At 38.4% G+C, this 14241-nt stretch overlaps 1 protein-coding gene across 3 annotated transcripts in view; it reads left to right on the top strand.

The window, feature by feature from the left end:
• NEK4 (NIMA related kinase 4) overlaps positions 1 to 13324 on the top strand; it is a 17647-nt gene extending 4323 nt beyond the window's left edge. For 2 of the 3 annotated variants that reach the window (XM_021409570.1, XM_021409571.1), the window contains exons 2-16: positions 165 to 431; positions 1458 to 1655; positions 2388 to 2495; positions 3123 to 3277; positions 3977 to 4118; positions 4634 to 5059; positions 6241 to 6294; positions 6487 to 6630; positions 8100 to 8240; positions 8615 to 8681; positions 9028 to 9134; positions 10400 to 10488; positions 11125 to 11330; positions 12224 to 12357; positions 13047 to 13324. In XM_021409570.1, the coding sequence (XP_021265245.1) occupies positions 165 to 431; positions 1458 to 1655; positions 2388 to 2495; positions 3123 to 3277; positions 3977 to 4118; positions 4634 to 5059; positions 6241 to 6294; positions 6487 to 6630; positions 8100 to 8240; positions 8615 to 8681; positions 9028 to 9134; positions 10400 to 10488; positions 11125 to 11330; positions 12224 to 12357; positions 13047 to 13139 (2331 nt within the window). In that variant the 3' untranslated portion in view covers positions 13140 to 13324. The remainder of the gene's footprint in view (positions 1 to 164; positions 432 to 1457; positions 1656 to 2387; positions 2496 to 3122; positions 3278 to 3976; positions 4119 to 4633; positions 5060 to 6240; positions 6295 to 6486; positions 6631 to 8099; positions 8241 to 8614; positions 8682 to 9027; positions 9135 to 10399; positions 10489 to 11124; positions 11331 to 12223; positions 12358 to 13046) is intronic. The other variant, XM_021409572.1, reaches the window with a different exon arrangement.

Raw genomic sequence — 14241 nt, 5'->3', positions numbered from 1 at the left:
GTAATTGTATATGTGGTATGTAACTGCTAAGAAATTGCTATATGTAATAAGAATAATGTATGGAGATTTCCACTATTGCATTTCCTTTAGATTTGGGTTATTTCCTTGAGCTTCTGCGTAGCAACTTTCTTCTCTGATGATGTATCGTAAAATTTATTTGGCAGTATGTCATCAAAAAGTTAAACCTTAAGCGTGCTTCCAACCGAGAGAGGAGAGCGGCGGAGCAAGAGGCACAGCTGCTATCCCAGCTGAAACACCCCAACATAGTCGCCTACCGAGAATCCTGGCAGGGGGAAGATGGGCTGCTGTATATTGTTATGGGCTTCTGCGAAGGAGGAGACCTGTATCACAGACTCAAAGAGCAGAAGGGCAAACTTCTGCCAGAAAATCAGGTGGTAGAATGGTTTGTCCAGATTGCCATGGCATTGCAGGTAAAATAAAATATAACTTTAAATTTCTGTTTTAAAATGACGATTTGGTTCATTCTGCCTTTAGAATTCCGTAGTTAGGCTGCACATTTTGAATTCCGGTTTGGCTGGGTTGACATCTAAGTACAATGGTCATCAGTTAATGACCTGTTCACAGGTCACTGCAGTCAAACTATCAGTTTTAGGCGGGAATTTGCTATCACTTGGTATATCTACATCTCTATCACAATAGACAGTGGTAACTTCCAAGGTGTTTGTAGTCTGAAATGCTTCTCTGGTTTGAATTTTTGGGTCAGACTTAAATAGTGTAGATTTTTTTCCATTTTCTTAAAAAGAAAAGGCTTCTTTCAGAAGCATTTTGTTTTCAGTGGTTTGCTGTTTTTAAATGGTAAGTTGAAACGGCTAGTTCGTAATTTTCTTAAATATTATCCTGGTCTGTTGACATGTAATAATTGGAGATTGTCAAACTTTAAAAACAATTACTATGGTAATAAAGACAAGGTAGGAATATTAACACTGAGAAATAAGAATTTTCTGTCCTGCTCCTTAAAAGTTGCCTCCTGTGGCCGGTTATACACAAGTATATATACACAGTCGTGCCTATTCTTGCTAACTGTAAACCTCATCTTTTTTCCATTATTTAGACAAAGCGCATGTTGCGTTTTCCACCAAAATTTTAAACTAAAGACTAAGATCTGGCTGCCAGGAAATGGAGGTATCAGAAGTGTTAGTCTGAGCACAGTCCTACTTTTTTATTTCTGCTTTTCTGCTGGCTTGTTAAAGCCACATGGGAGTTTTCAGTAAAGGAATACCAAATTTGGGGTCTGTACCTGTATTATTCTTACATTAATTCACTATTGCTGTCTTCAGCAGTGACAAATCATTTTTTTTAGGTAATGATATCTGTGTCTTTGCTGTGTTTGCATTTTCCTCCTTTGACCCACATAGCATGATTTTACTTCTCAATGGAGAACCAGTTGTGTTACTTAACTCAATCTGTATGTGTTGTTTTTTTTCTTCCCCTCCCAGTATTTACATGAAAAACACATTCTTCACAGAGATCTTAAAACTCAAAATGTTTTTCTGACAAAATCAAATATAATCAAAGTGGGTGACCTGGGAATAGCCAGAGTGTTGGAAAACCAGTGTGACATGGCCAGCACTCTCATAGGCACACCGTACTACATGAGCCCTGAGCTCTTTTCTAACAAACCCTACAACTACAAGGTACAGTGAGTTGATGCAAATGTCATTTCTACTATGCTAAGCAATTTTTGTTTGCCTGAGAATGTTACAATCTTATGCATTATTTTTACTTAATTCATTTATGGAACTGTTTACTGCAGTGGATGAGAATTAACAGCATGTGATAAGTTACCACAAATCAGATGTTCATCAGGCTACCTGTACCTATTGTAGCATGCCAGTATAAACAAAGATTTTAGTCTGTGTTATATAGCTGTGTTTTTTAAATGTATTATTTATGAGACAGGATGCTTCATACTAAACTGAAATATTAAAAAAAATTGAGAAATGAGCAATGTCTCTGTGAATTTAAAATAACACCACAATTATATTAATTTGTTTTATGTTCTACATGTTGAAAACCATGGGGAGCATCAATTTGGGTGTCTTTGAGCAACCACTAAGGAAAACTGTTCTAATGAAAAAGATTTTCATTCTCTGGTTAGAACCAACTTTGTAATTAATTAATTAAAAAAAAGGCACCCTACAAACTGCAACTTCTACACTTATTTTCAGAATCCACTTGGTTAAAGTTGGAAGAAAATAGTCAATCAAAATAAAGAGTGAGACTGAGGCCAAAAGTTTGCAATGTAATTTTATCTTAATTCATTTATTGTGATTAAAAGCCTCTTTGGAAGCATATGAATAAGTCTGGAGATAAAGTTTCTTTCTTTAATACAAAACTCTCCAAACTTTCTCTTCTCCTTTTTTCAGTCTGATGTTTGGGCATTAGGCTGCTGCGTTTATGAAATGGCTACACTGAAACATGCCTTTAATGCCAAAGACATGAACTCTTTGGTTTATCGAATTATTGAAGGAAAGGTAAAAGCGTGTTTATATTTTTATCATGATAGCTTGGGGTAACCTTCTTCAATCAGAAACCTTGCAGGGATTTATAAGTATCTTGCATGTTACGTGCGTTGTCATCTATGTAAGATTGGTGTTTCCTGGTAATCTGTGATAGAATAGCAGATCCTGGAAGTTTGTTTCTAGATACTGCTTAGGATTCTTGTTACCTGTTTGTGCACTACTGTATTGATTAGTTTTCAATATTTCGAGATAAGTCACTTTCTTCATTTGCTTCTGAATTATGCATTGTGCAAAGAATTCCATCACCATTCATTTGATGCTATTTTCCTGTTAGATAAAACTTGTGTCTTATTTGCTTTGTTGTATGACGAAGTTAAAACAGATTTGTTATATATAATCTCTTATGCCTATTCACAGAATTTCAACTGCTGATATTAATGAAAAAAATAACAAGAATTCACAAGCAAAACAGAATTTCTGTATTCTGTTTGATGGGCAGTTAAGCACTTGGGAAGTTCATCGTATGAATAGTTGGACTGTTTTTTATACAAAGTACTTAGCTGAATTTGACTGTCATGTATAAATGATTTTTCAATACTCGTTGATAAACGTAATATCAGGCTTCCGTTCCTGTTACAGCTGCCACCCATGCCAAAGGATTACAGCCCACAGCTGGTGGAAATAATACAAACTATGCTCAGTAAAAGACCCGAGCAAAGGCCTAGCGTGAAAAGCATACTGAGAGAGCCATATATCAAGCACCAAATTTCGCGGTTTTTGGAAGCCACAAAGATGTAAGATATTTCCACTTGAGTGACTGTATGCAAAACATCCATGTTACTTTCATCTTAGCTTTACAACTTTTCCTGTTTTGCTTTTATAGCACGATAACGTTAGTTCTGCTGTGTGCAGTTGCAAAGCCTGTGAACGTTTTAGTTCCCTTACAGTCTTTGAGAAATAGGAGAGTCAGAATGAAAACCAGTTGTTTTTTCTTTGATTGTTTGTTTTATTTTATGCAAAGGGAAATGAAATCTATGCAACACTTAGTACTGATCAGCTTATTCAGAGTAAAGAAATAAGAAACTCCAGTGTTTTCAAGGAAACACTGGGAGATGCTTGTTATGGTATATGGTTCATTGAAGCCATTTATCAGCTGGGAATTGTAATAGGAATTTCCTTTTGGTATTCATTGATATGATTATTTTTCTTTGTTGAATTTGGTCAGTTATTTTACTACTCCCAGATAAGAGTGGTTTTAGTGCTGTTCAGAACAAATGTACCTTGCTGCCAGAGTCTAAATAGTGTTTTTAAGCTACTTTTATAGAGAGGAAGGTAAGAATGTTATGTACAGTCTGTCAGAAAAGCCCACTTTGTGTATTCTCTGTTTGTGTTCTGTTTAATGGATTGGATTTTTTTTAAATTAGTAGAATCTGAAGAAATATCTTAAGGTCTTGTAGCCAATGATTGAGAAACTTTTTTTTTTTTTTAAACAGGAAAGCAGCTAAAAGTCAAAAGAAAACAGCAGATTCTAAACTTAAAGATTCTTCCTCTGTGGTCTCAGTGAAGAATGAATCTCATAACAAGAACGTTACACCCCCAGACAGTTCCTTTGAGCAAGGGAGGAAATGCAGAGTTGTAAGATACATCCTTCTTCTTCCTCTTCCCCTGCACCACGAAAAGAATCAACTTGCTTTTCCTAGGAAAAATACTATCTTTTATGTGACATGCCTTGAGTGCTGGTGAGAACATAGGTTCCTAGTGTTATGTAAAACTTATGTTAATGAAGGAATAGTGTTTAGGTTAATAATGTAAGTAATAAAAAGCTGTGGATCAGTAAAACAAATTACTCCTTCATGGAAGAGCCAAGGATGTACAACTTTGCCTTCATGGTACCAGGGGAAAGTGGGTGAGCAGTATATGTATACATCCGTGCCTGAAATATGTAATCTGCAAATGCAGTCTGTATCTCTTTTAAAATATGGGCTGTTGCATTTTTGAAGCACTTAATCTGTAATTGATCATAATTTCATTACACTTGATGAACTCTGTTATGTTAATGATGTTCCTTGGGTGCTTGAAATATTCTTCCATAAGTGCATAATACCAAGAAGCAGCTTTCTTGTTTTGTTTTGTTTTTCTTGTTATTCTAGAATGAGGAAGACTGCACCATCAAATATAAAGCCAGCAAGTTTTGTCCATCAGAGAAACCAGCTATTGAGCTGAATATAAAACCAAGCAGTAATGATTTGAACAACCTGGAAGGCTCCTTAGCTACGATTAGTGGAGTGAATATTGATATCTTACCGTATGAAAAGAGGAACTTCGAAAGTGAAAAGAGTAGCAGCGAGCATATTCCAGAGAGTAATAAAGCAAAGTATGTGAATGTTTCAGGGAATTCTAAAATAATATCCAGTAGTCCAGTGATCAAAACTGATGGAATACAGAAAAAGACAAAGGAGGCTTTTAAGGAGGTATGTGTTGAATCTAAGCATTCGTCTGTTGATGCTGTGGAAGATGATGATGACACTTCGAAACTCCTGCAGCCTGCATCGAAAGACCAAAAGCGAACTGACCTGGTAATGCATTTATGCTTACATAGACTTTGGAGCAGATATAACTAAGAGAAGCCTCTTAAAGAGCTGCTGCTCATGTTGGTTTGCTACCCAAGCAGGATTCTGATGATTGCATTATTGAGATCCTCTAAAAAGCTGGCATCCTTGGCTTCAGATTTGCAAATGCTGTGTGGTGGGGGAGTTTCAGATGATGGTAATGCTGTCTCTGAAGGGAACTCGAATCTTCCAGCCAAGAGGAGAGATGACAAGAATAGTTTTAGGACATCTTTGTTCTGTGTTCTGAATAGGCCTGGCTAATCTCTTGGGTTCGTCCTGATTTGGATAGGTGACTAATAGCAAACGGAGTAAACAGCCAATCAGGTGGGGCTCGCAGAGGCTTTTCTCTTCCATTCTTGACTATTTAGTACACACAACTAAATGATCTGAATAGTTAAATGGTAGACTTGGAGTTAGGGTACTAAATTTGTCAGAGAATAGAGGGTAGATTAAACAGCTCTTGGGATTGATTCCTGAGTTATATACCACATGCACTATATCTGTCTCCTTCTTCTTTATAGTCAGACACTGAATAAAATGTTGAAGTTTACAAAAAAAAAAAGTGAAGATGAGGAGTGGGAGAGATTGAAGGCAGGGAGGTGATGAAGAGATGGAAAGAGGCATAAAAGAAGGGAGAATTGAATGGTGATGGGAAAGTTTGAAGGATTTAGTTTTCTTGCTTTCCTTTCTTTTGAGGGCAGATTGTTTCCTGCTGTCCTTCTTTTCATTTATTCTTTCACTGCTCGTGCTGGTGATTTGGAAAATCAGTATGTCTAACGAAACGTCAGCTTCTCCCTAGGCTTCTGTAGTGCTATGGTTTAAATAGTAACCAACACAGAAATACTGCCTAATTTTTTTTTCCCCTGTGCATTTCCCAGTGTTAGATGAGTCTGCTAAGACAACTGCAAGAATACTGTTCTTATTTCATCCTGTTGAATCTCTAAACCGTCAAATATAAACATGGCTCTTCCTCTCACTTTGGTGCTTTGGATTTTAATGGTCTTACGTCTGTTCCTCTGGCTGTACAGCTGTCACTTCCGCATAGTTGCTTGAAGCCATTTTACTTTAGGTGGTGATTGCCTTTTAATAACTTTTGTTCTACAAGAAGATTTTCATGCACTTTTCTAATGAGAAATCATCTACTGCAGAGTTTGGATTCTACTGAAAAACTGCTAGGACCATTTGTTCCTGTTGTAATTCAGGTAAGTGTATTTTGAATGCTTCCTACTTTAGAAATGGTGGTGCAGCAGATAATTGTTTTCTAATTGTCACGAGCTTATTGTGTTTGCAACTGTCAAACGTTAAGTTGGATGTAGTCCAAGCAGTAAAGTAGCCTGTGCTGATTTTTTTTTTTTTTAATGCCTACAAACTGAAAAAGTACTTTTCTTTATTAGGATGTTGTCTGTCATGGAGCTTCAGGAGATGCTCAGGAAAAAATTACCTCTCAATTACAGCCTCATGGTTCTGCTCATGAGCCCTCTCTCTCACGGCAGCGACGGCAGAAGAAAAGAGAGCTAGCTGAAGTCTGTCCAGAGAAGGTACAGATAATAATTAAAAATATTTCTCTCTACTTTTCTTACTCTTTAAAAATGAGATTTTTTTAAAAAAAGTTTTTCATGATGCTTTTATGCACATCTCTATAACTTCACTGATAGGGAAATGCAGAACACTCAAGATGTCCTTTATGAGCGGCATGAGTAAACCTTTGAAAATGTCAGCAAACCTCACAAGTGTGAGCTGGATATACCAGCTATGTGCAAGGAAGCATTGTAGTGTTGCCTTTAGAAAAGACCACTGAAACCATCCAACTGTCCATCCGTTACCACTGTGCCCACCAAACCTTGTTCCTCAGTGCCACATGTACACTTTTCTTGAAAACCTCCAGGGACGGTGACTCCACCACCCCCCTGGGCAGCCTGTGCCAATGCATTACCACTCCTTCTAAGAAGAATTTTTTCCTAGTATCCAACCTGAACCTCCCCTGGTGCAGCTTCTGGCCATTGCTGGTTAGCTGGGAGAAGAGGCTGACCCCAACCTTGCTACACCCTCCTTTCCGGGAGTTGTAGAGAGTGTTAAGAGCCTCTTCTTCTCCAGACTATACAATCCCAGCTCCCTCAGCCTCTTGTGTTCCAGACTCCTCACCAGCTTTGTTGCCCTTCTCTGTACATGATCCTGGGCCTTGATGTTGTACTGGTTTATTAGGGACCCAAAGCCAAACACAGTACTCAAGGTGCAGCCTCACTAGTGTGGAGTACAGGGGGACCACCACCTCCCTGCTCCTGCTGACTGCAGTATTTCTGATGCAAGCTAGGATGCCCTCAGCCTTCTTGGCTGCCTGGGCACACTGCTGGCGCATGTTCAGCTGGCTGTCACTACCACCCCCTGATCCTTTTCCTCTGTGCAGCCTTCCAGCCACTCTGCCCCAAGCCTGTACAAGTGCATGGGGTTGTTGGGACAAACTTCTCCTTTTTCTGTCTACAAAATACCTGGCAGTATTTTCCTGGCTGTGCAGATAAGGCTCCTTGTAGCAAGCAGAACATTACTAGTGCTTTAGACCAGACGTGTGTAATGGCTGCCCTGAACATATGAGTGCAGACTCCAGGAAGAAGATACTGGTCCTTACATGTATGCCTAAAGCAGGGCTCCTGTCACTGCTTCCACAGTGAGCAAAGTGGCTTCTTGGAGGAAAGGCACCAGCTATGTGAGGAAAGAAAAACAGGATGATTGATTTTCAGTATCATACCTTGTTGCTGTGCTCTTCGGTTTTGGTATTTGAGGCTGGGGTCAGCAAAATAATTGGGTGAAAAGTAGTCTGGGAGGAGAGGGATGAAATTTAGGGATGGAGAGAGGGGAAGTGGTTGCAAGCAGAAGTGTAGAGGGGGAGACATAAGTAGGATGCAAAACCTCTCCTGTCCAACTTTACCATGCAAGAGTGTCTTCTACATTGCAGAGAACTTTAATATATACGTATGTATATATATAATTCCTTACTCATTTCTCTTTCAAGTTCAGAGCAGTTTGTCCTCGGCCTTTACCTTCTCCTACTGATGTGAATGTAAAGACAACACAAAGCTGTGCAGAGGAGCATATTGCCAAAGTCTCTGAATCTGCCAATAGTGCCAAAACCAGACAAGCTGCCATTTCAAAGGTTAGTTCAAAACACGATGTCACTGTATTTTTGTCTCTCATTGCTTCTGAGCAGGTTGTTCCTGGAGCACGTGTACAGAGAGTAAAGAAATGTAAAGTAACTTCCTACTTAATGGAAGTTCAGTCAGCCATCTGGTTGGTGTTGGAAGAGATGCTTCTGTGCTGAACCAGTGAGGTCACGGGCTTCTTTTTTTAAAGTGTATGCTGGTCTCAGTTACCAACACTGTTTTGTGACAAATAATACAGCATTTGTTAGGTACTTAGAAAGAAGCTTTCTCTTCTGTGTCACTTGAAAGGTTTTTTGTTTTATAGGTAATAGATAGCCACGGTCATTGTGACAGTTGCTAATTAATATCAAACTAACTTGTTTTAAAGGAGCGGCCTTTGTCAGCGAGAGAACGAAGACGGCTAAAACAGTCTCGGGAAGAGATGTTTCCCTCTGGTAATTATGTTTGCATGTTAGCATTCTATAAATGGACTTCTTTTAGAATAAATTCTAACTTGCAGTGTGTTCTTCACTAACATCTTGAGAAAGATGCACTAAAGCTGTAGTTCTGACTAACGTTTCTGTATTCTTCTAATTCTTAATTATGTTCAGTTGTGTTTAGGGGTGACAACTTGTATTTGAAATGTATGTGAGTTTCAGAATATGCACCTTTCAGATAGAAGCTTGTTAGCAGAATGTCTACCTGCCTATCTTCTGCCAAACTTTTTCTTGCATGAGCGTGAAACTAATTCAAAATACATGCAGCTGAGTTATAAATATTGCAAAAATGTCATCCTTTCAGTGATTCCAGCAAGACGAACAGGAAGTAGTGCAGTAGTTGAAGGAAAATCACATATGGAAAATCATGTTAAAGTTGCTCAGTCCTCATCAGATCCCAGTATTTCTCAGGTAAACTGAGGTCATAATGCTTTAGAAATATTTCAGTGGAGGCACAGTTTGGGAATATAATGATATTTTTAAAAATCTGTATGTGGAAGAAACTCAATAAGAATGCACAGTTATCTGCATATATTGTTTTATAAGACCTGAGGGAAAGTACAGGTCTGTAATCTACCTATTTGTTTGGCTAGATCAGCTTAAAATTTCTACACTTTTTCATACTACTTGTCAGGGGTTAAGAGGTATCACAGTCAGCGCTGACATATGGTTTCATTGCTGATTGGTTGTTTTGTTTTTTTAAATAAAATATTTATAATGAACTGTGTTTTGGTTATGGATGAATTGCCTGTTTGAGTTTAGTCTTAATACGCTGCCTTTAGCCTTGTACATCTTACTTTGCTTTGTTAGTAGTGTTTGAACATTGTATATTAGTATGTTTATGTGCGCACGATAAGAAATAGTTTCCAGAAGAAAACTAAATAGTTTCTGGTAATATTCTCTTTGTTGTCTAATTTAAAAAAAAAAAAAAAAAAAAAAGTCATGAACACACGTTGAGCAAAATCTTCTGCAATACCACGGGACATAATTAATATCAGTAGATGCAGCGGAGGAAACTTTAAAATCCAAAGCATAGGCTATGTTTTCCTCAGTTGTGCACTTGCATGGAAGGTGTTTTGCATGTTTTATCTGGTTGTGTATTCTTCTGACTGGTATTTAAGTGCAAAAAATTAATTTGCATTCACAAATCTGGGGTTACATAAATTTAGTAATGCTAGTTGTATGTGCACGTGCTGGTGGTGGTGGTGTGTGTTGTGCTGTGCACTCAGCACGAGATCGTAAAGATTCAGGTGGTCACAGTCCACTGTATTTTAAAGGATGCTGGAAACTTAACTGATAAACAAAGGAAATAAATATTATTTGAAAATGTGTGTGTTAAAGATCAGTAGATGAGCTAAGGATAATGTATAATACACTTAGCTAGCAAGCATGCAGGATTTAATTGTTTTTAAACGGGGTATTTGGTAAAGCATTTATAGTTGTTAAAACTGAGTGACGATGTCATGCTAGTAAAACAAGCACTTCATAAAGCATATTCACAATGTCCTGTGTATTAGCTTTTTTAAAAACGAAATTTAAACTTTTTGAATATATCATTATGTATACATTTATTCTAGTTGAATGGGGCCCTTTTTGTGTAGAAAAGTAGTTTGTGCAATACTGATAAATTAATTCTGAAAATAAGAATTTTTGTCTATTGTTTCCTCTTCATGTAGAAAAGCAGAGTAACCCATTGCCTGTCTGATGATGAGCTAAGCTCTTCCACAAGCTCTACAGATAAGTCTGATGGAGATTCCAAGGAGAAGTGAGTATTTTGTGTCTTAATATGTGAGAGTATTAAAGTCTGAGTTGGAGTGGGGAAAAAATTGCCTTGCTTTCACAGTTTATCTTTACATAGTGATTGAAGAATCATGTGATACATAGAGAACATTTTATTGTTGTCCCTCTGTGATTATAAACCTTCCATGCTGTACTTCTTAGGACGTGTGATTGTGTAGCTGTATTTTGGCAAGTGAAGCTCCTTAGGAAACCAGTTTTGAAGTATCAGAGGATGGATACTGCCCAGGATGCTTTAAAAGCATGAGTGCAGAGGTGTCTTTGTGTTTACTTTCCACTGTGAAGGAGGCTGAAAGAATTTATTTCCGATTTTGTCAGTGAGAGCAACTTCTTCAAGAAATCTTATTTGTTGCATTGCTACAGGTGCAGCTGCACAGGTAGCAGTAGCTGATAGGACTGAGGATTTTTTCCAGGTGGATGCATTTTGAGACATTATTAGATGAAATACTACTAATGCTGCTGTTGGTAAAGCTGTACCACAGGAAGTAATTTAACATGGAATGCTTAACAGGACCTCACTCAATTTGTTGAAAATCCTCTGAAGGAAAGGTGGAGATTGCATCATGAATGGTGACTGAATTACATCATTTTTCTCCTCTGTTAGAAAAAGCAGTATGAGTGAAGTGAACGAGTTGGTGCAGGTAATGACTTGGACACTGAAAATGGACCCGAAGGAGAACTCTGAGTACTCTGTAACCTCAACTCCAGCCCCAGAGTTTAAACTTCATAGGAAATACCGAGACACTTTGATTTTGCATGGAAAATCACCTGATGAATCAGAGGAATTCAAATTCGAAGAGATTCCTTCAGGTCTGTTGCTTTGTTGCTGCTTTAAATGATTGGTTGTCAGCTGCTGATCACCAAAGAAAACCTACTAGTGGGTGACAGAAAGCAGTCAATCCACTCTTGCTTCTTCCTGATATTTACAGCTTTCCAAATAATTCGGGGTACAGAACTGTTGTAGTTGCGATTTACATGCCAGTGAAGGGAGTGTGGGCAATGTGTGCAATTATTAACGAAGAAAGCTGATCTGTGATGTGCCTCATATTTAGAAGTTTCCGGAATGAATGATTCAAAGTTGGAGTTGAGTGTTCTGAAATAACTTTTAAGATATTCAGCAGTAAACAGCTTTGTGAGTTGTGGACAAAGCTGAAATTGCACACGAATTTAACATGAAATGCACAACTCAGCATTAAACCAGAACTGTGGAGATGTGGCACTGAGGGATGTGGTCAGTGGGCATGGTGGGGTGGGTTGAGTTGGACTCGGTGATCTCAGAGGCCTTTTCCAACCTGAGTGATTCTGTGATTCTGTGAAACGCAGTGGAGGTTTTTGTGAGTAGAGAAGCTCATTTGCAATGAATTATTCTTAAAACAGTTCGGTGGTTTTCTATTGTTACAGAGAATTGTTTGAATGAAAAATAGTATTTTGTATGGGAACTACCTGAAATGAAGTTAAAGAGACCTAATTGTGTGAATTGTCTGCAGTGATTTTGTACTGTACAGTGTCTTAAGACTTAGCATCGGAGTGGCTCTGATTCACCACTGTTGATTATCTACTTCAGATAAATAATTATTTCATGCAAACTGACAACTGGAATTCTGTGGTAGCATGTTGCTCCATATTCTTCTAGGCATGCATTATGAAAATCGAAAGTTACTAATATTTTCCTTTTTTTTTTTTTTTTTTTTTTTTTTAAATAGACATGTTATCAGGTTCTGAAAAGATTAGGAGAATGGTTGAAGTCCTGAGATCTGATGTGGTGCGAGGATTGGGAGTGAAACTTCTTGAGAGGGTGTACAGCATTATGGAAGAAGAAGATGAAATGAAGAGAGAGGTGAATGCTTTGCAAATTAGAATTTTGCAATTGTTTGATTTCTTATAAAGCCCTTTTTAGATATTGAGGTAACAGTGCAAATCTGGATTCCAAAGAGTGTTGTTGTAGTCAATGGCAGGCAAGGGCCTGAGTGTCTTTTCAATATTAAAAAAATTGATTCTGAATATAAACAGCATTCAGCTACATGTTCTTCAAGAACTATAGGAGCTTTAGAACTGTACCATGGTCCCTGAGTTTGTGGAAGATGCAAGGGATGTAAGTAACCATTCCATAGTGTTTCTCCATTAATGGTTTTGTTTTGAACTGTAATTTTCTGTCTTTGCATTCCTCTCACTCCAAAGTGAGAAATGGTTTAATGTCTATTCCTAATGGAGATGAATGAGGAATATGTTTAGCTCATTTGATTAAATACTTGGCTACAAAGAAAATACTGCATGAGTAAGTACTACCAGTGAATATTTCATCTGTGTTTAAAACTGTTAGGTGGTATTTGGAACATCCCATGCTTTCACACAAAAGTATTCTTTTCCCGTTGTCGCCTTCCATCTGTGTTGTAAAACTTCACCTGTTGCTTTCTGCTGAGTGCTTTGGTTAATGTTCTGGTTAGTTTTGCTGATACTTCAGTCGTTGTTGCTCTTTTCCATGTCAGTAAGTTTGGTGTTGTTTTTTCTTTCTTGTGTTCTAAATAGCTGCTGTTGCGGGAGCATATGGGAGACAAGTATGTGAGTTACAGTGTGAAGGCACGCCATCTGAAATTTCTTGAAGAAAATGTGAAGTTCTGACCAGAACCTTTTCCTGAGCAAAGAGGACAAAGCTTTCTATCTTGTCTGATAGACTGGACCAGCTTAAAGAGCATGTTTATCCTCTGACCTCCTTTGCTGGATAAACTTGCAAAAAACATTATACTTTGTAGTAGCATTTTTCACATTAAAATGCAGACCAGCCTACTGCTTTCTCAGAACAGAAACTTTGTTTAGTTTTTATTTGTCTAAATGAAACTTAAATTTTTCTATAGATGCAAAGGGGTGGACACTAAGCTTTGTATGAAAAGAATCATAGAATCACAGAACGGCCTGGGTTGAAAAGGACTATAATGGTCATCTAGTTTCAACCCCCCTGCTGAGTGCAGGGTCACCAACCACTAGACCAGGCTGCCCAGAGCCACGTCCAGCCTGGCCTTGAACGCCTCCAGGGACGGGGCATCCACAGCCTCCTTGGGCAACCTGTTCCAGTGCGTCACCATCCTCTGTGTGGAAAAACTTCCTCCTACTATCTAACCTAAACCTCCCCTGTCCTGGTTTAAAACCATTCCCCCTTGTCCTATCGCTGTCCACCCATGTAAACAGTTGTTCCCCCTCCTGTTTATATGCTCCCTTCAAGTATTGGAAGGCCACAGTGAGGTTTCCCTGGAGCCTTCTCTTCTCCAAGTTCAGCGAGCCCACTTCCCTCAACCTTTCTTCATAAGAAGTGTCAAAAAAAGCCCAAAAGTTGCTTTGGGGTATTATTGCTGAGGCAGTTACAGAGTTGGTGGAAAGCATTTGCTAACTAGATAAAGAGTGTCTGAAAGGAACACAGCCTTGGTTACCATGCAGAAATCCCTTTGCCTTCCAGGAACTAATTCCTTTTAGGAATGAAAAGTATCCAAGATTAGGGCCACTGAGATAGACAAGCATCTCAGCTTTTCTCTTTCCAGGCATTGAGATTGTGTTGCTGATTGTTATGTAAGATCACTGTGGAAAAAGTGTGTTACTTTTTCATAGGATAAAGTCAAAGGAATTGCATTTGTAAAATAAAACTTTTTAATTCCACAGCCTGTCTCTTTCCCTACCTCTGACTTCAGTGCTGTAACCCGCACCACCCAGGGGGAGACTAAAGTGACTGTCA

The sequence above is a fragment of the Numida meleagris genome, chromosome 11 (genome assembly GCF_002078875.1).
Source record: "Numida meleagris isolate 19003 breed g44 Domestic line chromosome 11, NumMel1.0, whole genome shotgun sequence".
Classification (NCBI taxonomy): domain Eukaryota; kingdom Metazoa; phylum Chordata; class Aves; order Galliformes; family Numididae; genus Numida; species Numida meleagris.
Note: the sequence above shows the minus strand (reverse complement) of the source record. Positions and strands in the feature narration are given on the sequence as shown.